Source organism: Ceratotherium simum, chromosome 3 (assembly GCF_057802395.1).
Source record: "Ceratotherium simum simum isolate JZ-2026a chromosome 3, ASM5780239v1, whole genome shotgun sequence".
Lineage (NCBI taxonomy): Eukaryota > Metazoa > Chordata > Mammalia > Perissodactyla > Rhinocerotidae > Ceratotherium > Ceratotherium simum.
Window position 1 is genome coordinate 45,245,954 of NC_141902.1, and position 19,631 is coordinate 45,265,584.

A 19,631-nucleotide genomic window follows, 5' to 3' on the forward strand; every position below is an offset into this window, starting at 1 on the left:
CCCTTCTGGTAACCACCAATCCAATCTCTGTCTCTATGTGTTTGTTTGTTGTTGTTTTTATTTTCTATTTATTTTATCTTCTATTTATTCATACAGTATTTGACTTTTTCCCTCTGACTTATTTTGCTTAGCATAATACCCTCGAGGTCCATCTGTGTTTTCACAAATGGCAAGATTTCATCCTTTTTTATGAAAAGCTAGTATTTTAAACATTTTGTTTCAACCTCAATTTAAAAAAAGAACAATCTTAAACTATAGTTACCAAGGTCATTTTCTTTCCTTTCAAAATGTATAATCTACAACCTGGATTATATTAACATATATAAAATTATTGGTACCATCTCAGGCACATACATGTCAACCAAATGGTCCATCTTTTTCATTCTCTGTTCAGAGATTTTGAGGAGTTATTATTGTTAAATCTACCAGTGCTGTTTCTTCAGACAGTGTGTTTTTGCCAACAGTTTATGCCAGTATTGGGTATTCATAAGACTTGGGATATTTTGATACCCAGACCCTAAAATAATGCACATTCCCATTTGCATTGAACTTATTGATGGAAATAAATTCACATTGCAGTGTGGGCTGCTTCACATGACCTGGCCACTGATGGAACAAAACATGTTTTATTCCTGCCTATATTTAACTTGTAGGTCCTCTTTTTTCTTATTTTTCATCCATACTTGGTGTCAGTAGTTGCAGATTCAATACCAAAGGGAATCTTGCTGTCCGCTTTCCTCAGTCTCAACATTTTAGTAAGCTAAAGTGAGTACTGGCACCAAATTTTTTTTTAACAACAATGCCTAAATGGAGGTATCCTGATTTTGAACTGGTATTAAAAATAAAGTGCTAATTGTATCATCATCAACAGCCAACACCCACTGAGCCCCTGTCATGTAAGGCACTGTTGAAGGTGCTTTTGGGTGAAAGGTTGTAGTGGTGGAATGCATGGAACTAGAAGATCTGGTTTCTGTCTTCAGCAGTTGGCAAACTTTGCAGAGATAGGAGAAACAATTACTATGGAAAGTATATGATAAGCACCAAATGAGTGCCATGGACTGCAAGTGTGGTACAAATTCAGAGTCAAGAGATGGTTTCCAGCTGGGACCATCACAGCTTCATGGAGCACATAAAATTTAAGCTGAACTTCAGAAAGGTAAAATTTTGATAGCGAGAGAAAGGACAAGAAACTATTTCCGTGTGGACTAATGAGTATATCCAGAAGCAGTGAGTGTTTGGGTAACTACAAATAGGCCAGTTTGGCTGAAGGGAAGAGTTCCTATCGGGACTGAGCATGCTGAGGGCAGGAATTTGGATTATGGTAAACACTGGGGAAGCAGTGAAGGTTTAGGGTAGTAACATGGCTGTGTGTTGTTAGGAGCTCAATCTGACAGTACTGACCTCAAGGTAGGTTGCAGGGAGGAGAGACTAAGACAGGAATATCAATTTGGAGATCATTGCAAAATAGTTCAACTGGGAAAGGGAATAAAAGTGTGAATTTGGTTAATGACAGTGGGAACAGAAGGGAGGGATGACTATAAGACACACTGTGAAAGCAGACCTGACTAGATTTGATGACTGAATTTAGGTCCTCTTTGAAAGAGAATAGGAAAATTCACATGAATTTGTGTCATTTCATTGATGCAAGCAGTTGACTGTAAGTTTAATATACCTAATATGACTCAGTATACCTAATATGACTCGAGAACTTTTGAAAGGAAACTTTTAATTCCTTATTAATTTATAGGAAAGTTAGCCCCACCCTTGTAATGCTTAACTTTTACACAAATCCTAAGCATGGCTATTCACTTCCTCTAGCCTTTTTACCCATCTCCAAGAGTTAGGAGGACAGTGCTGTGGGGGGATGGGGGGGGCGGGGTTGGAGAATGTAACCTGAAACTTTAATAGAATTATTGGTGGAATTTAAAAACACTTCTGAAAAAGTAGTAATAGTCTAAGGGAGAGGAATCTGGAGGCAGACCCTGGAGGACAGAGTCATGTAGAAAAAGCTACCTTGAAAGGAGGCTCAGTGTCCTTCAGTGGAGGGACAGAGCCAGCGCCAGGTAGCTCTGCAAGGAGGGAGGCAGGGAATAAACCCTGTGACCTCACTCTCTTCCCTCTCATCTCTTGCTGATCTTCTCCCTGTCTCCAATCTAGATGGCAAGGGAACACCTTGGTGTAATCCATACAGGTGAGCCTCCTGGGGCAGATAGCAGGGTGGAGAAGGGCAGAGAGTAGAGCTGGGGGTGCGAACAGAAGGTAACAGTCACAGTTAGCATCCTCTTTACAAAATATAACAATATGGGGGGGGATGCTTGGAGGAAGTTCTTCATAGAATCATAAAATGTTAGAGCTGGAAGGATCCTAAGAAGTATTTTTTTTTTTTTTTATAATTTGTATTTATTTATTTATTTTCCCCCCAAAGCCCCAGTAGATAGTTGTATGTCATAGCTGCACATCCTTCTAGTTGCTGTATGTGGGACGCGGCCTCAGCATGGCTGGACAAGCAGTGCATCAGTGCGCACCCGGGATCCAAACCCGGGCCGCCAGCAGGGGAGCGCGAGCACTTAACCGCTAAGCCACGGGGCTGGCCCCGTGAGAAGTAATTCTCAACCTCATTTTAGAGATGGAGAAATAAAGACCTATAGAGGTAGCAACTTGGGTCAGCCAGTTGTCACAGAGCTGAAGAAATGACAGACCTTTTGATTCTCAGCCCTGGCTCTTTCCAGTAGGCCAGGTACCTTCCATATATTTTCCAAAATTTTCCCAGACCCCACAGCACCAGCTCAGCCACTGTTTAGCATGGGTGAAAATGGTAAGGAGGTCTCAGTTATTATTCAGGGGAATGTGTAAGTATTATAGACACAGCCATTGCAATAGGACATATTTCTGTAACTGAAGTTAGAGTCATTGTGAATAATGTGGAAAGTAGAGAATTGTGTCAAGGAGAAAATAAAATCGCCTATAATGTACCATAGAGATAATGACTGTTAACATTTTGGTGCTTTCTTATAATTTTTAGAAATTAAAATGTACATAAATATGTGTATAGGTGAATGCAAAATTAGTATTAATCGTACATATAGTTTTTTTTGCCCCAGTAGATAGTTGTATGTCATAGCTGCACATCCTTCTAGGTGCTGTATGTGGGACGTGGCCTCAGCATGGCCGGAGAAGCGGTGCGTCAGTGCGCACCCGGGATCCAAACCCGGGCCGCCAGCAGCGGAGCGCACGCACTCAACCACTAAGCCACGGGGCCGGCCCCTGTACATATAGTTTTATGCCTTGTTTTTTCAGTTAATAATGAACAATTTCCCATGTAGTAAATTGTCTTAGAATCTGGGTTTTAATAGCAGTAAAAATTTTTTAATGGATGTAGTGTAATTTTAAAAATATTTCCTGTTATTAGACATTTGGATTGTTTCTTATTTTCTGCTATGATAAATAATGGTGCAGTATATATATGTACATACACACACACATTCAGTCATTTGTTGCATAACAAAGGGGATATGTTCTGAGAGATGTGTCATTAGGCGGTTTCGTTGTGGTGCAAACATCATACAGTGTACTTACACAAACCCAGATGGTACAGCCTACTACACACCTAGGTTCTATGGTACTAATCTTATGGGACCACCATTATATGTACAGGCCATCCGTCATTGACTGAACATCATTATGCGGTGCATGAATGCATATATATGTACATATACATATATGTGTATACACACATATACATATATAAATAATTGTGCTTATCTCTAGGATACATTTTTAGAAATGGAAGTGCCAGCATAAGCATTTTAAGTGGTCCTTTCTGGTTGGTAACAGTGGGAAGAATGTGGCTCTGGGGTCAGACATCCCGATCTATTCTGCTTCTGCCACTTTCTAGATGTGTGGTCTTAGCCACGTAACTTCACTCCGCGGAGCCACAGTCTCTTCTCTGTTAAACAGGGATCAAATTGCCCATCCCCCAGTGCTGTGATGAGAACTACGTGAGATGGTGCCTTTAAAGTGCCTGAAATGTAGGGAGTGCTCAGTACATGTTACCTCTCCCGTCCTATGTGATGAGTCAGTTTGCACACACATATGTGCATGTGTCTGGGTGTGTCTAAGTGAAGAAAATATACTTACAAGATTATATTCAGTATGAAGAAAAAAGTAAAATTGACTTGAAAAGAGATTTAGACTATAGAGCATTCTTTCAGTGAATGAGAGACCTATTTAAAGCCTAAGGTATTGCTAATGAAGACAGAAATGGAAGTCTTCAATAACTGTATTTCTCTTTGTCCTGGGCTATCTAGTAACTATTTCTAACCCTGCTCCCCATCCCCTTCCTTCCTAAGTGCCCATCTTCAAACTCTACCAGCGGGCCAAGCATGTGTACAGCGAGGCTGCGCGAGTGCTCCAGTTTAAGAAGATATGTGAAGAAGCACCTGACAACATGGTCCAGCTGCTGGGCGAGTTAATGAACCAGAGCCACGTGAGCTGCCGGGACATGTACGAGTGTAGCTGCCCGGAGCTGGACCAGCTGGTGGACATCTGTCGGTGAGGCTGTGAGCAGCATGGCGGGGGCTGGGGGATGCTGCCGAAGAACCTGTTTAAATTAACGAAAAAAGTGCAACATTTTCATAATCTTCTAAGTGAAAGAAGATCCTTCCCCGCTTCCTATAGAAGGGGTTGTCTATGATACAGAGCTGAACTTGTTCTCTCCTGAATATCTGTAGGACGAAAGATTGGAGACCTGACTCCACGGCTTTTTGAGGCTCCAGGTTTGGAGTCAGTTCTTCACAACATCATAAGAAAGACTTTCCCATCTTTGGATGATCAGGCGTTTCAGGGAGCTCTTCTCAGACACGGACCCTGATGTTACTTTCTCATGATATTTTAATCAATGGTGTCCACTACACTGTGGCTGTGCCAGCATCTCCTGTTTGGTGTCCTAAGTTTACTAGTTTTATTCAAAGAAGGGAGAAAATGGAAAGAGAGCCTCCAGCCTGAGAGGAGTGTATGAGGGGAGGTTCTGAAGGAATTACTCAGAAAGCCAGCATTTCCTGCCTTCCAGGTTTAGGTTAGGCGATTTAGGGGAATAAGGACTAAAGAAAGCCCAGTTTATAAATGGTCAGTTGAGACAGAAATGTAAGAGGGAAACTCTTTCACAAAGCCTGAGAATAACTTCCTTATAATTGCTAGAGAATGGGGCTAATAGAGTAGAATGGTCCCTTTACCCAGAAGGAATCTCACTGACCCTGGGAGAACTGAAAGAGAAATGGGGTAGCTCTCAAATGGCTATATGTTATTTCCCCTGTAAGAAGGTAATACAGAACTGCCTGCAATTAGTAGTGAAAAGATAATTGACCACTTGGTGCCTGTGGCTCGCCTCACTCATTGCCACACTCCCAGCCTGAAAAGTTTAAACCAAGTAGCTCCAGTGATCACAAATGCCACGTGTAACCTAACTTGTCGAAAGACTTGAACACAGCATTGATGAGAATCACTCTGCTGATGTCAGTGTTCGCTCGCTAATTGCCAAAAAGCCTTCCAGAGCTTGTTTCATTATAAGTGCTGTTTTCTGAAAATATCAAGGGCCCAGTGAATGGAAGGGACAAATATTGTTCAGTTCTAGAAATTAGAGGAAGTGGAATGATTTGTGCAGAAATCGGGAAGAAATGGCTTTGCCTAGAAGGCAGTGGAATAGTTTGCCCTCTGAAAAGCAGTGCAGGGGCATTTACCAGCCTCCTGGCATTCTCTAATGAACTCTCTCTTCCTGAGATGGTCAACCAGCTCCTTCTCTTACAGAACTTACATTCTCACGGGGAAAGAGGAAAATGACAGTTAAAAATAAAATAAGTGGTAGTGATAAATGCTATGGAAAAAAAATAGAAGAGCTAGAGAGGACCAGGGTTGGGTGGGTAATATTTGTATAGAGTGGTTGAAGAGGGCCTCTCTGAGGAGGTGACATTTGAGCAGAGACTTGAGGGAAGTGAAGAAACGAGAGCAATAAGTGGATAGGCCCAGAGATGGGTACGTGGCTGTCACATGTGAGGAAAAGCAAGAAGACCAGTGTGGTTGGAGGACAGTAAAGGAGGGACAGGGTATTAGGTGAGGAAGTAAGAGAGGTGGTGCAGAGCCATAGCTCATGAGCCTTGTAGGCCATAGGAAGAACTCTGGCTCTGAGTAGAGAAAGGTGGCAATGGAAGTGCTAAATGATTCTATGCTAGATATGCCTTGAACAAGATTCAAGAGAACTGCTGTGTGGGTGAAAGGGAGGAACAAGATGACTCCTGGGTTTTTGGCCTGAGAAAATTTCCTTGTTTCTGTAAAAGCCACATTTTTGGAAGGCAGACTTCACATTTCTGGGTCAGCATTATCTTATAGTACCATAAGATATGAGAGCAGGAAGGGGCCTTAGAGATCTGAGAAGGCACTAAGAGGTAAGTGATTTCAACAAGTTAATATAATGAGTCAGTAGGAAAGCCTAGCTCTCAATCCAGTGTTTTTTGCCGCACCTATCTCTCTCCCCTTGGGCTATACTGAGACATGATTACATTTGAATGTGGGTCATTTTTTACCCATTTTCCTTCCCTAGCTTTATAGCTTTAATGATGAAGGCGTTGGTTGTCAGTAGTTTGCAGTATTTGAACATGGAGCAAAGCCACGTTGAGCAGAGGAGGCAGTGTGTGGAGGAGGATGAAAACTGGGCTGGAAGTGAGCAAGGCTGAGTTCTAGCTCTACCTCTCCGTTCTGAGCTCTGTGACGTGGGACTGTTGCCTTGCTTTATGATCTCCAGGGTCTTTTTCTGTTCTAGAAGTCAATAGGTCTATATATTTTTTTAAATGTGGTTCTAGTGAAAGATTTAGTGGCTGTGTCTTAAAAGGGTTTGAAAGAACATCTTTTATTTATTTTTTCATTTATTTGGTTTTGGAAACTCCTGTCTTAATGGCAGCTAAGGCGTTTCTGTCCAGCCCATTTTCATCTGCTGTATTGCTTTTCTGAAGAAAATCCAGTTGTGTCTAGTATAGGGAACTCACTCCCTTTTTTACAGTTGTTTTCGTTTGGAAAGCCAATTGCTAAGTATCAAATTAATTTCTACTTATTCCGTAGCCATATAGGGACCGAGTTTCCCACATTGAAAGATTATCTTTTGGCATGTTGAAAATATTGGCCAGAATAGTTGTCTGGTCCTTAAGCTTCTTATATAATTAATTTTTTCTTTGCTGTCTCTGTGACCAGCATATAATATTCTCCAAATATTCCAGTTAGTTGCTAGTTACTAAAAGGTCCTAAGTGGCAGAGCAACCTCAGAGGGGGATAGCCCAGGGGAATTAGGTAGATGCGTCTTTGATGCCATTCCTTCCTTCAGTCAACAAATGTTTTTCAGTAGGGTATTTGTGTCCCATGTGAAACTGTAGTCTAAACTCCCACTTTCAAAAGCTCCCGCACTTTCTTTTGAGTGGATATATGAGGGAAGGAGGAGGAATGCAGAAGAATACAAAAAGATAGTAGTAATGTGGAATGGCTAAATACCGGGGAGAGAAAGATAGACAGTAGAATAGTAGTAAATGGTAAATGTGGGGAAAGATTCAAATAAAAAACGGTGACACGTTTAAGCCCTAGTTCCCTCTGAAGCTTTATCATTATCTCAGGGGCCCAGGCAGAGCAAGTGTTGGGCGTGCTGGGAAGGGCCCTGGCAAGGCCTGCTGGGCCACTGGCACCATCAGCTCAACTTCTGGTAGGGAATTGTTTTGTTTAAGAATCACTACCACCTCCACACTTCCCTGTCCCCTTTAAAAATATTAACACCACTAAGGAAGGTATGACTAAGACTGGGCAGCCTGAGAAGACTGGTTGGCTTTGGGAGACAACCCAGAAGAAGAGGGAGGAGGGAAGCTGAAACGGGTTCAGGGAGGAGCACCACCACCAACAATCTTTGGATTACCTTGGTCCTGGTCCACTTCTGGCTCTTTAAAATTCCTTTAGTCTTCATGAAGGCCTACTTGGAAGCTGTTTGCATGAAAAGCCAACCAACTGATTGAGTGAAGGAAAGATTCCGATGCCGAGAGAATATTCAGGGCACTAGTACCAGCTAAAATCTTAATGTGATCTGAGCTAGACTGTATTCAAAAGGCATCTCTAGGTAGCTAGCGCATAGGACAACGTATAGGAAGCTACTTATGACCCAAGTGGAGGGAAGGGGGGAAAAAGGATAGAAGAGATCACCAATGCTTGCTGTTGTCTCAGTCGAGCCTTTTACTGTTCTTTAAGAGAAAATCAGTTTAGAATCCAAAGGAAAGTTTAGGAAGGAGAAGGAAACTACACTTATGCAATTAGGCTGTTTATTTTTTTATGAAGTGAATTTTAGAAAACCTTAATTATGTGAAACAAAGTATAATAATGAAGGAAAAAGAGGAAGCTTGCCCAATTATAAAATAAGTCTTTTAAATGAGCAAAATGTAAATTTTAAGAAATGGCTAAATTTTAAAGTAGGATTTACCGAGAACAGAAAACAATTTGAAACCAAGTCAATTGTATGTGAGACAGCTAGCTCATTTGTTATCGGTTTCCCTGGTTATACTTAAGAAAAATAGCAATGCCTTTTATTTCCATTTGACACTTGTTGAAATTAGAGAGGACTCATTGCTGCATTATTGCCCAACCTATTAAGGAAGATGAACGACATATTTTAACAGCCCAACGAAGGTTACAAAAGTTAATTCGCTGTCTTCATCGGAAGCCTTCCCACAGTTTTTCCGTGCTGCTCAGCCTCTTGTACCCGTTCGCCTGACGAGGTCAGAATGGGGAAGAATGAAGTGCAAATCAGTGTGTGTGTGTGCTCTTTCCCCATGATCTTCAGTGCTGGTCTGCACACTCTCCCAAGAGGAAGGGAGAGGGCCATTTCTGCTGTCCTTTGTGGCTCACTTCTCTTTGGGCCTCTGTCTTCCACTTATTGCCCCTTCCCCCCCAAAATATACATATGTATGCCATTTGCTGGAACCAAACCCGCTGGGCTTCAATGGCCTTTAGTGGCTTACATTTCTAAAACAGACTTGTAGTCAATTTCTTATGCTTTCTCATTTGAACATTATTTAAAGTCTATGGTTTCTGGGATCTAAAGCAATCTGAAAGTGTTTCTAACATGGCTGTAAAAATCATAGAAATTGTTCTGGAAGGTCTGTTTTCCTGAGATTCTAGTCAGAAAATTATAGGCTTCAGAGCAGAAGCTAGAAGTTTTTCCAGGTAAAGAATATATTACTGACTGCTTATAGTTATATATAATATATATGTGTGTGAGCCATCTCACATGTAATTGACTTGGTTTCAAAACTGTTTTATGTTCCTCAGTAAATTATATTTTAAAATTTAGCCATTTCTTAAAATTTACATTTGGTACATTTAAAAGAGATATTTTATAATTGAGCAAGCTTCATCTTTTTCCTTCGTTATTATACTTTGTTTCACATAATTGAAGTTTTCTAATATTAATTTCATAAAAAAATAAACAGCCTGAGTATATATTTTGATATTTTAAAACAAATATAATAATCCAGCAGCCATTTATTAGAACCTACCGAATGCCTGGAATTATGCTGGGCTAGGATTAGAGAGAGAGAGAGATATAACCTGTCCCTACATTCAAGATTTTCTGCAATAACTAATTTAATATCCATTTGTATAATATAAAAATATTTACTTATTTTAAAATAAATTAAATTGGATTGATACAAGGCACAACTCTTTGCTTTCCCTCTTTGTAGTTCGTAGCAAAATTGGGTCTTACTGGATCCCCCATCCCCTCTACGAGTCATTGTCCTGTACCTTAGTGAGTGCTTTATGGTCAGTCAGTTCATTTAAAAGTAGTAAATTTTAGTCAGCCTCTATTGGGGGCCTGGAAAGTTAGTTACATGAATACACTTTTCAGTGATAAAGGATCGAAGGGAACATTCTACATAATCCTCATCTCTCATCTGCCCTAGCCTTTTCTTGGCAGATCATGCTTTTTAAGGCAGAGGCTGCTTTTGTTGTTTTGATCAACCCTTGCACATTATTCCCATTCCAGTTGCCACAATCATCAAAGTGGTATTTGGGGGACTTGAGGGTTTTGGTTTTCATAACTCTCATATTGCCTCTCTGATGTGCAGTAGCTCAGGAGCTATATTTTTAGTGTCTTACTGTTTGCCCAGGAAAAAAATGCAAACATAAAAAGTTCACTAAACACCCTTGGCTCACCTACTTTTCTTTCTTAATTTAAAGCTTATATTGGTCTCCTAACTTTTGGATCTCTCTTGGAATTTCTGTGGCAGATGCCAAAGGGCATCGTAAGCACCAGTGGGGACCACTATAGACTTGACCCTTCTAGCTTGTGAGTTGTGTAGCTGGGTAGGCTGCTGACCAGCTGCTGGGGCAGCCCCCTGATATGTGATCACAAGTGCCATTGACTCAGGGGCAGAAGGCTATTTATAACAGCACTTAGCATTCTTTATTTGGGAAATTTGAGCCCTGATGGTTTCAGACCCTGCGGTTGATGCAGTCCAGTCCATTTTCATCCGCAGCAGGCAGGGTGGTGGCAGAGCAGCTCTGGAGACTTAGAAGGGAATGAATGTATTTACCTAGAAAGACTTCTAGCTTCTGCTCTCTGGAAACTGGCAGGATACTCAGGAAAATAGGCCCTCTGACACAGTTCCTATGGGTTTTGTAACCAGTTAGAAATAACACTCTCAGTTTGCTTTAAGTTGAGTTTTGAAACCACAGCTTTCAAAAATTGTTCAAATGAGAATGTGTAAGAAAATATGCCTAGAAGTCCACTGAAGACCTTAAAAGACCTGTGACTTTAGTTCAGCAAAATGGCATAGTTTGGTCCTAGAAAATCAAGTAAGAGGGTACACTGTTCTTCTCTAGACCATGCCGTTATTGGCTTTGATACCCAGATTTTAGGGGCTTCCAGAGATGCTTCACTGACACCTCAGTTTTTCTCAGCATTTTCCACGGGGAGAGATAGTTTGATGTGACTGCATATGACAACTTATCTTTTTCAAATCACCAAATTGCAAAATGGCCCTTTGCCAGCCTAGGAACTCAGAATAATCCTAGAATGCCAGAGTCAAAGAAACTTTTCAGCCTGGATGAAAGGAGTTGGGCCCAGTTCAGCTAGAGTTGGGCTCAGTTCAGCTACTGGGCCATAAGCTGAATGTTTTTGGGACAGGAGGAGATGAGTAATCTTTTTTTTCTTTTTAATTGTGAAATCTTTGTTGTACATTATTGTTTGTCAGTCACCATATAAGTGCATCCCTTCACTCCTTGTGCCCACCCCCCACCCCCTAGCCCCTGGTAACCACCAAACAGTTCTATCTGTCCGTGTGTTGGTTTATCTACCACATATGAGTGAAATCATGCACTGTTTGTCTCTCTTTCTGGCTTATTTCACTTAATATAATACCCTCCAGGTCCATCCATGTTGTTGCAAATGGGACGATTTTGTCTTTTTTTTATGGCTGAGTAGTATTCCGTTGTATATATATACTACATCTTCTTTATCCAATCATCAGTTGAGGGACACTTGGGTTGCTTCCATGCCTTGGCTGTAGTGAATAATGCTGCGATGAACATAGGAGTGCATAAACTTCTTTGGATTGTTGATTTCAGGTTCCTTGGGTAGATCCTCAGTAGTGGGATAGCTGGATCATAAGGTATTTCTATTTTTAATTTTTTGAGGAATCTCCATATTGTTTTCCATAGAGGCTGCACCAGTTTGCATTCCCACCAGCAGTGAATTAGGGTTCCCATTTCTCCACAGCCTCTCCAGCATTTGTTGCTTTTTGTCTTGGTGATTATAGCTATTCTGATGGGTGTAAGATGATATCTTAGTGTGGTTTTGATTTGCATTCCCTGATGATTAGTGATGTTGAGCATCTTTTCATGTGCCTGTTGGCCATCTGTATATCTTCTTTGGAGAAGTATCTGTTCATTTCCTCTGCCCACTTTTTGATTGGGTTGTTTGTTTTCTTGTTGTTCAGTTGCATGAGTTCTTTATATACTATGCAGATTAATCTCTTGTTGGATACATGGGTTGCAAATATTTTTTCCCAGCTGGTGGGCTGCCTATTCATTGTGATCCTGGTTTCATTTGCCTTATAGAAGCTCTTAAATCTGATGAAGTCCCACTTGTTTATTTTTTCTGTTGTTTCCCATGTCTGAGTAGACATGGAATTCGAAAAGATCCCTTTATGGCTGATGATGAACAGTGTACTACCTATATTTTCCTCCAGGAGTTTTATAGTTTCAGGTCTCACCTTCAGGTCTTTGATCCATTTTGAGTTGATTTTTGTGTATGGTGAAAGAAGATGGTCTACTTTCATTCTTTTGCAAGTGGCTATCCAGTTTTCTCGGCACCATTTATTGAAGAGACTTTCCTTTCTCCATTGTATGTTCTTAGCTCCTTTGTCAAAGATTAGCTGCTCATAGATGTGAGGTTTTATTTCTGGGCTTTCAATTCTGTTCCATTGATCTGTGTATCTGTTTTTGTACCAGTACCATGCTGTTTTAATTACTATAGCTTTGTAGTATGTTTTGAAGTCAGGGATTGTGATGCCTCCAGCTTTGTTCTTTTTTCTCAGGATTGCTTTAGCTATTCGGGGTCTTTTGTTGCCCCATATGAATTTTAGTATTCTTTGTTCTATTTCCGTGAAGAATGTCCTTGGGAATCTGATTGGGATTGCATTGAATCTGTAGATTGCTTTAGGTAGTATGGACATTTTTACTATGTTTATTCTTCCAATCCAAGTGCATGGAATATTTTTCCATTTCTTTATGTCATCGATTTCACTCAGTAACATCTTATAGTTTTCATTGTATAAGTCTTTCACTTCCTTGGTTATATTTATTCCTAGATATTATATTCTTTTTGTTGCAATTGTAAATAGGATTGTCTTCTTGAGTTCTCTTTCTGTTAGTTCATTGTTGGTATATAGAAATGCAACTGATTTCTGTAAGTTGATTTTGTACCCTGATACTTTGCTGTAGTTGTTGATTATTTCTAATAGTGTTCCAATGGTTTCTTTAGGCTTTTCTGTATATAAGATCATGTCATCTGCAAACAGCAAGAGTTTCACTTCTTCATTGCCTATTTGTATTCCTTTTATTCCTTTTTCTTGCCTAATTGCTCTGGCCAGAAGCTCCAGTACTGTGTTGAATAAGAGCAGCGAGAGTGGGCACCCTTGTCTTGTTCCTGTTTTCAGGGGGATGGCTTTCAGGTTTTCCCAGTTGAGTATGATGTTGGCTGTGGGTTTGTCATATATGGCTTTTATTATGTTAAGGTACTTTCCTTCTATGCCCATTTTGTTGAGAGTTTTTAGAGTAATATTTTTTTATTTGCAAGCATTTTTGTTTTCTTCCTTAAACATCTATTTTCATTTGAAAAGCATATTTTAATGAATAAAACAGATGATGAAAGGAAATCAATTGAGAAAATCATTAGGGGGAAAATGAATTACTGGTGTGCAATAATTCTGATGTCCTAGAGTAGGGGTAATATTCTATTGATATTTTCCAGGAAGTAAAGTAGCTCATTTAGATGGAAAAAAGGGACAAAATTGTGCTAAATTAATTATGGAGTTTTTAATCTGCTATGAATTTGGAGTAAATTTCATTAGGAAGAATTGGAAATACATGTTAACTTTTATTGTCAGGATAAATTGCATCTTTTAAAGATGAGTGAACCTTGTACTTTGTAAGGGCCTGTCACTTTGGCACAAATCTTTGGTTTGGAACTGTCTGGTTGATGGTGACTAAAATTCGCTTTTGCTGTGTGGTGGTTTATATAGTAATTTCCAGCCCAATCAGACACGGTTGTCTGATAGTAAATTCTGAGTCCAGTTGTCGGACCAGCTCCCGAAGGTGCAGAGAAGAATCTGTAGAAGCCACCATCCTCTTTGTGGAAAGGTCTGCCTAATTTCCCAGCAGCGATTAAATGGACAAACTGACCTAGGGTTTAATAATGTGTTCTTTGTTGATAAATTTATTCACCATAAATCTAGACTATCTGTCATGGAGACTGATTCTTTCGTGTGAAATAGCCATGCCTTGAGAACCCAGCTTAAATAGCCACCAGAGGAAGCCCTCGCCTCTATAAGACTGTGCACTTTAAATTCTGATTTGCCCCCATTTGGAGCGACCTTCTGATTCATAATGTTGATCATGTGCCCTGCCTGTTTTCCTTTTACTCCCTCTTCCTGATGACCTGTAGGCTTGCTACACAACTCTTCAAGTGCTGACTTTATGGAATCAACACTGCAGTGAGTTATTGTCAGCCCTCATGAAGCAGGAGTACTGCTAACTTTTACTACTTAGAGCCAAAACCAGGGGCTAGTTTTCAATACAATTAGATTTCAAATCACCTTCTGAAACCATATAAATTTCTTAACGTCCTAAAATGTTTGACAACACCAAAAAAAACCCCCAAACTGAAAAGAAACACATATTCTCTTATTAGAATTTGGGTAGGCTGTGTGTTCTATAAGGACCAGGCAAATCACTCTCCTTTTCATTTGCAGGTTCTAATTTTGATTTTTCTCATTGTTTTAGGAAGTTTGGGGCTCAAGGGTCACGACTTACTGGAGCAGGATGGGGAGGCTGCACAGTATCGATTGTACCTGCAGACCAGCTGCCCAGCTTCCTAGCAAACGTGCACGAAGCTTATTACCAGAGGAGCGACCGGAGCTTAGCGCCGGAGAAGCAGAGTTTGTTTGCTACCAAACCTGGAGGTGGGGCTTTGGTTTTCCTTGAGGCCTAAACAATGTAAGACATCTCAGAGAAACTATTTAGGGCATTTAGGAACTGGCAGGACTTCTTATGCCACAGTAAATTAATCTTCTTTCTGTTTTGTGTTATGATGAACAGTTGCTATTATCACGTATTTCCAAAGAAAGAGTTAAAAGCCCTCTCTGGTTCAAAATGATTATTTTTCCATCTTAAAATCTGTTTTCTACCAATGACAGCCAAAATTATGCTTGGACAGATATCTTAAGGATGATTTACTGAGATTTATTGATTTCAAGATTTTTAAAGATGAATGGTAAAAGACACTCAATACTGACTTCATGGATTGGACTTGAATTAAACATACTGATACAATCAAATTGTAAGCAGTGTTCTTAAATACAGTTGATTTCTGGTTTTTCTTGACCTTCTTCCTCAAAGTTGTAGTTTTCTGTTGTTGATGATGATGATGATAGTGATGCCAGAAATTCTCTCTCAGTTTGAGCTTCAGAACGCTATTAAAATAATATATTATTAAGGATTCACAGATTTTCCTGGACATCATATACTTAAATGTGAGATTCCCCCAATTATCAAGATGGGAAGGAACACTTAATGGGGGAGGGGGTGTATAAAAAGATGGATTTAGGAAGAAAATCCCAGGGTCATTTAATTTTTTTTTTAACCATGTGATATCACATAATCAATCACTTTCAGTTCTTTCAGTCCTGAGCTTCTCTCAATAGAGAAACTTAGATGAAAGACACTTAAAGTTTTTAATCTCTATTCACATTGAAATAGAGAATTATCTGGATGATAATTCAGATAATTCAATTTGTTCGGGGAATTTACTTTCTTCCCACCCTACCCTTCCTTTTCTCAATGCTCTCTAATCCAAGAGGCATGCTTACTGTTTTGGGAAACCTCACCCATGCCTGCGTCCCTTTATTGTCTGTCTAGCAAGGCTTGTTTGTATATGTGGACCAGTGTAGTGCAGGTGTGCAGGTATGTGGGTAAGAGTATGAAAAGGCTTAGAGGGGGTTCTGGGATTGGGTAGTGGTGTTGGTGGGTGCCTATATGCATTTATCAAAAGCCGGCAGAAATGTTTGGCCATGCAGTGATGGTAAATGAATGGCTTTCTCTCATGGATAGACTACAGGAGGGCCTTCCTGAATTATATGAACATTTAGACCAAAAGCATTTGACTGATATAATCAGATAATTGAGACAGCAGTGGTCTTATGGCATGAATTATCCTGAAAATTATCACAATTTTCTATGATTCTGTGATTGTTTTTGCTCATTAATGTGCAACTCAAAGATTGGACATCATCATCTTGAATCTCAGTTCCAGAGAGTTTCAGGCAAAGCTGCTTGTAATATTTCTCAAAGGACAACTGTTATATATAAAGTACTAGGAAGTCCATTATTCTATTCTAAAACTTCTGGTGCATTTTCATTCATAGCAGAAAAGTAAACACTTGACAAAGCTTAAGTCAAATTTGTTGAAAGAATTTTGAGTTTTCTAAACCCAATAATCCAAACTCTGAATTGATTTAAAATTATAATTTTTGTTTTTTAATACCTGCCATTTTCCACAGAAGATTTGTAGCCGGTATATAATTTTTTAAAGATACCTGGATCACTGTAAAAAATGGCCCTTCCATGGCTTTCCTATTCTATTTAAATTTTTTACTGTGAGATTCTTTTTTTGCAACAGGTGACTAAAAATTTCCAGTGTGCAGTCCATATTTGTCTTGATATCTGACTTGAAGAAAAAACTATTTTTCAATCAAACCATCACCAAGTGTTAAACTAGAAATTATGAGAGAGATCAAACTGGAAAGGATGGAGCTAGGGCCACTGGAACAAGCTTCATGCAGACGATGGAATTTGAGCAGGGGGCCCTGAAGGATAAGTAGAATTTGGAAGCTGGGGAGTAGGATTCCAGATGAGCAAAGTATATGAGTATGAGTAAATGGGTATGTTCAGAAGGCTCAGTGGGAGTGAAGGCTGTGCCTTGGGATATATTGGAGAATAAGATTGGCTATACTGGCTGGAGACAGCTTTTGAAGAGCTCCAAAGCCAGGCAGCATTTAAACCACGGGTTGCAAACCAGCAGCTCATAGGTCTGCAGATATATTTAGTTTGGTCCTCACAGTGTTTAAAAACTTGGGGTCCAAATCAGGAGATTTTACAGAAGAATCTGGATTACTGATGGTGGCAGATCTGATAACACTCTGGCCTCCGTTCCTGCAGGGCAACAAGGACCTGGGGATGAGGGAGGCGCTGCCTGGTTTAGAGGAGGCATGGACTGTCCAGGGTGCTGCTGTCTCTGCAGCTCCGTGTAGTTTCCCTGACACTCGGGCCATTTACCATTTACCAGCTGTCATTTGCCCTTTGCCAGCACACTTGCACTTGTTTTCTTATATGGAATAAATATTTCTCTGTGTCCATATCTCTATAAATAGTAAGAAAAAGAGACCAAGAAAAATGGGAGAATTTTTTTTTTGTAGAAGTAACGAATAGTCCTATTTGTTTAATATTAAATACCCAGGTGTTTTACTCCTTGCTATCACCTTTCTGGCTCGTATAGGAATTTGATTAGATTGATCTCTGTTTTTGGCATTTCATCAGCAGCCAATGAGGATTGCTCTAGATTTTTGAGTGGAAGGCTGACATGCTGACAATAAAAAGCTTTCTCCTATTCCTGACCTCAGATTGTCCAACCTCCAGATTTACTGTACACTATTCTCCACATGTTCTAGCCTGTTGGAAGGGAAGAAGGCCTTTCAGATATACAGGACTGCCCATAAGTTAAGGAGGAGCAGAAGAGGAGGGGACAAAAAGAAAAAAACTGGAAAAATGGAGCAGTCTCTTTGCTTTTCTTTCTCACACTTGAGTCCTGTTTAGAGTCTTATCATTTCTGTCTTGTGTTTCCATTAATTGAAGGCAGGGATCATTCATCTAACACAGTCGTTGGAATCCAATATATTTTTGTTGTATTATTAATGGAAAATAAAACACCAATAATCTTCTATTAGTTTGAAATTCTGATTGCATTTGGAGGTTTTCAGTTGTAGCAAGGGATGGGGATGAGTGGGCACGAGGTGGTCACAATATGTAAAACAGAGATTGTCCTAAATGTGCATGTGGATGATTAAATAACAAGAATGTACGCTATCCTGCCACTGTAACTTGGATGTGAGACCATATATTGCTTATTAAATATTGTCCAGTCTATATAAGAGAAGCCAGTGAGAGAATCCTCAATTATTTTCAAAAAAGAAACATACCAGTTTATGTAGGAACTTCTCAAAGTCATCCTTAACTTCGTGAGGTTTCTTGGTAGCTTTTGCTTGGAGTCTAAGCATGAAATAGAGAAAATTCATAACTAAACTAGTTGTTTTTATACTGACATCAACACAGGGCCAAAATTTACAAAGAGTTGAATACGCTGGGCATTTGCCAGCACTTTACATTTATTAATTCAATTATCCTTACAACAATCTTATGAAGTAGGTACAACTATTATCCTATATTATAAATGAGGAAACAGGCTCGGATAGGTTAAGCAACCTGCCCACAGTCATGCAGCTAGCAAGTAATAGAGGACTCGAACCGAAGCAGTGTGACTGGAGCCCTCAGTTCCAAGCCCCTCGTGACAGTGCACCCCCGCAGTGAGGCATCCTCTTTAGCGAGATGGTTCATACAGTTTACCCTTAACTGATTCCACTCCCCAGGCTCCAGCGTGGCTTTAAGGAATGTCAATGGAGTGAGAAATGTAAAGGGACTGGCAGGGGAAAGAGCTGGGGGAGAAAGAGAGAAATGGAAAAGGCTAAAGGGGGCGGGTGCTTACTAGACTTTCGTAAGCACATTGAGGGCAGGAACCCAGGAACCCTGATTTCTGTCACCAATTGCTCATTCAAGAGATATTTATGAAGGAGTTGGATAGTTGAATTCAGGAGGCAGCCGGCCCCTTTCCAGAGATCTACTGATGAGGGGAGAAGAGGGATGCTGGGTAGGAAGGATAGGAACTTGGAACAAGGGAGAAACATTAGCAAAAGAAACACAGACGAGAGAAAGAAAAACGAGAAAGGGGACAAGCCTATTAATTTCACTGGCAATTTTCAAGTGAAAATTTTAACATTATTTTTCTTCCATGAAATTTGTAGGAAGTAAAATTTTCTGAAAATTCCAAATCCACTTTGCTGAAGCATAAAGTGTGGATTAGCCAGCCCCTGGCAAGGCCTATGCTGACTTTCTTTAGCATTTAGTCTCTGGTACCCCTGAGGGCACAGAAGTGCTACATCTTGGAGGTCCCTTGCATTCGTGCTCTGTGACTGACAAATGTCCCCTCACTCATCTCTACTTTATCTCTGCTGACTTTCTCTCCTCAAACTGGCTTTTCTCCTCACTTCTTATTACCCTCCGGGTCTGTCCTTCCCTGCTTTTCTCAAATCTGGCTCTTCCAGTTGGGGTCTCTTCCTCACAGTCCTATTTAAACACACTCTAAAATAGCCCTGGTGCCCTTTCTCGGTCACACCCTCATAGAACCTCCTTGATTCGCAGGTCATTCTGAGACTATGGTTCATCTCACTTTGTTAAAATCAACCTATCTTCCAACTCATCCTTTTAATTCACAGTCCCCTTCTTTCTTTTCTTTAGATTTATTATGTCACATGCCATGAAATTCACCCTTTTAAAGTGTACAATTAAGTGGTTTTTAGTATATTCACAAAGCTTTGCAACCATCACTACTACCTAATCGCCCATCTTTCTGATCGCCTTTCCTCTCCATGAGTATCTCTTTTTAAAAGATTACAGATAGAAACTTATACACTGTGCCTATAAATTTAACAGGCACATGGGATTTA

General features: G+C 40.1%; 2 protein-coding genes across 6 annotated transcripts in view; one reads left to right on the top strand and one right to left on the bottom strand.

Moving 5' to 3' along the window:
• Positions 1-15,180, top strand: part of GALK2 (galactokinase 2) — a 134,787-nt gene extending 119,607 nt beyond the window's left edge. For all 4 annotated transcript variants that reach the window (XM_087427015.1, XM_004421559.3, XM_087427021.1 and 1 more), the window contains 2 exons: positions 4,350-4,551; positions 14,581-15,180. In XM_087427015.1, coding sequence (XP_087283141.1) covers positions 4,350-4,551; positions 14,581-14,788 — 410 coding nt within the window. In that variant the 3' untranslated portion in view covers positions 14,789-15,180. The remainder of the gene's footprint in view (positions 1-4,349; positions 4,552-14,580) is intronic.
• Positions 15,150-19,631, bottom strand: part of FAM227B (family with sequence similarity 227 member B) — a 206,498-nt gene continuing 202,016 nt past the window's right edge. For both annotated transcript variants that reach the window (XM_087427054.1, XM_014780403.2), the window contains exons 16-17: positions 18,051-18,120; positions 15,150-15,269 (exon numbers count right to left, since the gene is read on the bottom strand). In XM_087427054.1, coding sequence (XP_087283180.1) covers positions 15,150-15,269; positions 18,051-18,120 — 190 coding nt within the window. The remainder of the gene's footprint in view (positions 15,270-18,050; positions 18,121-19,631) is intronic.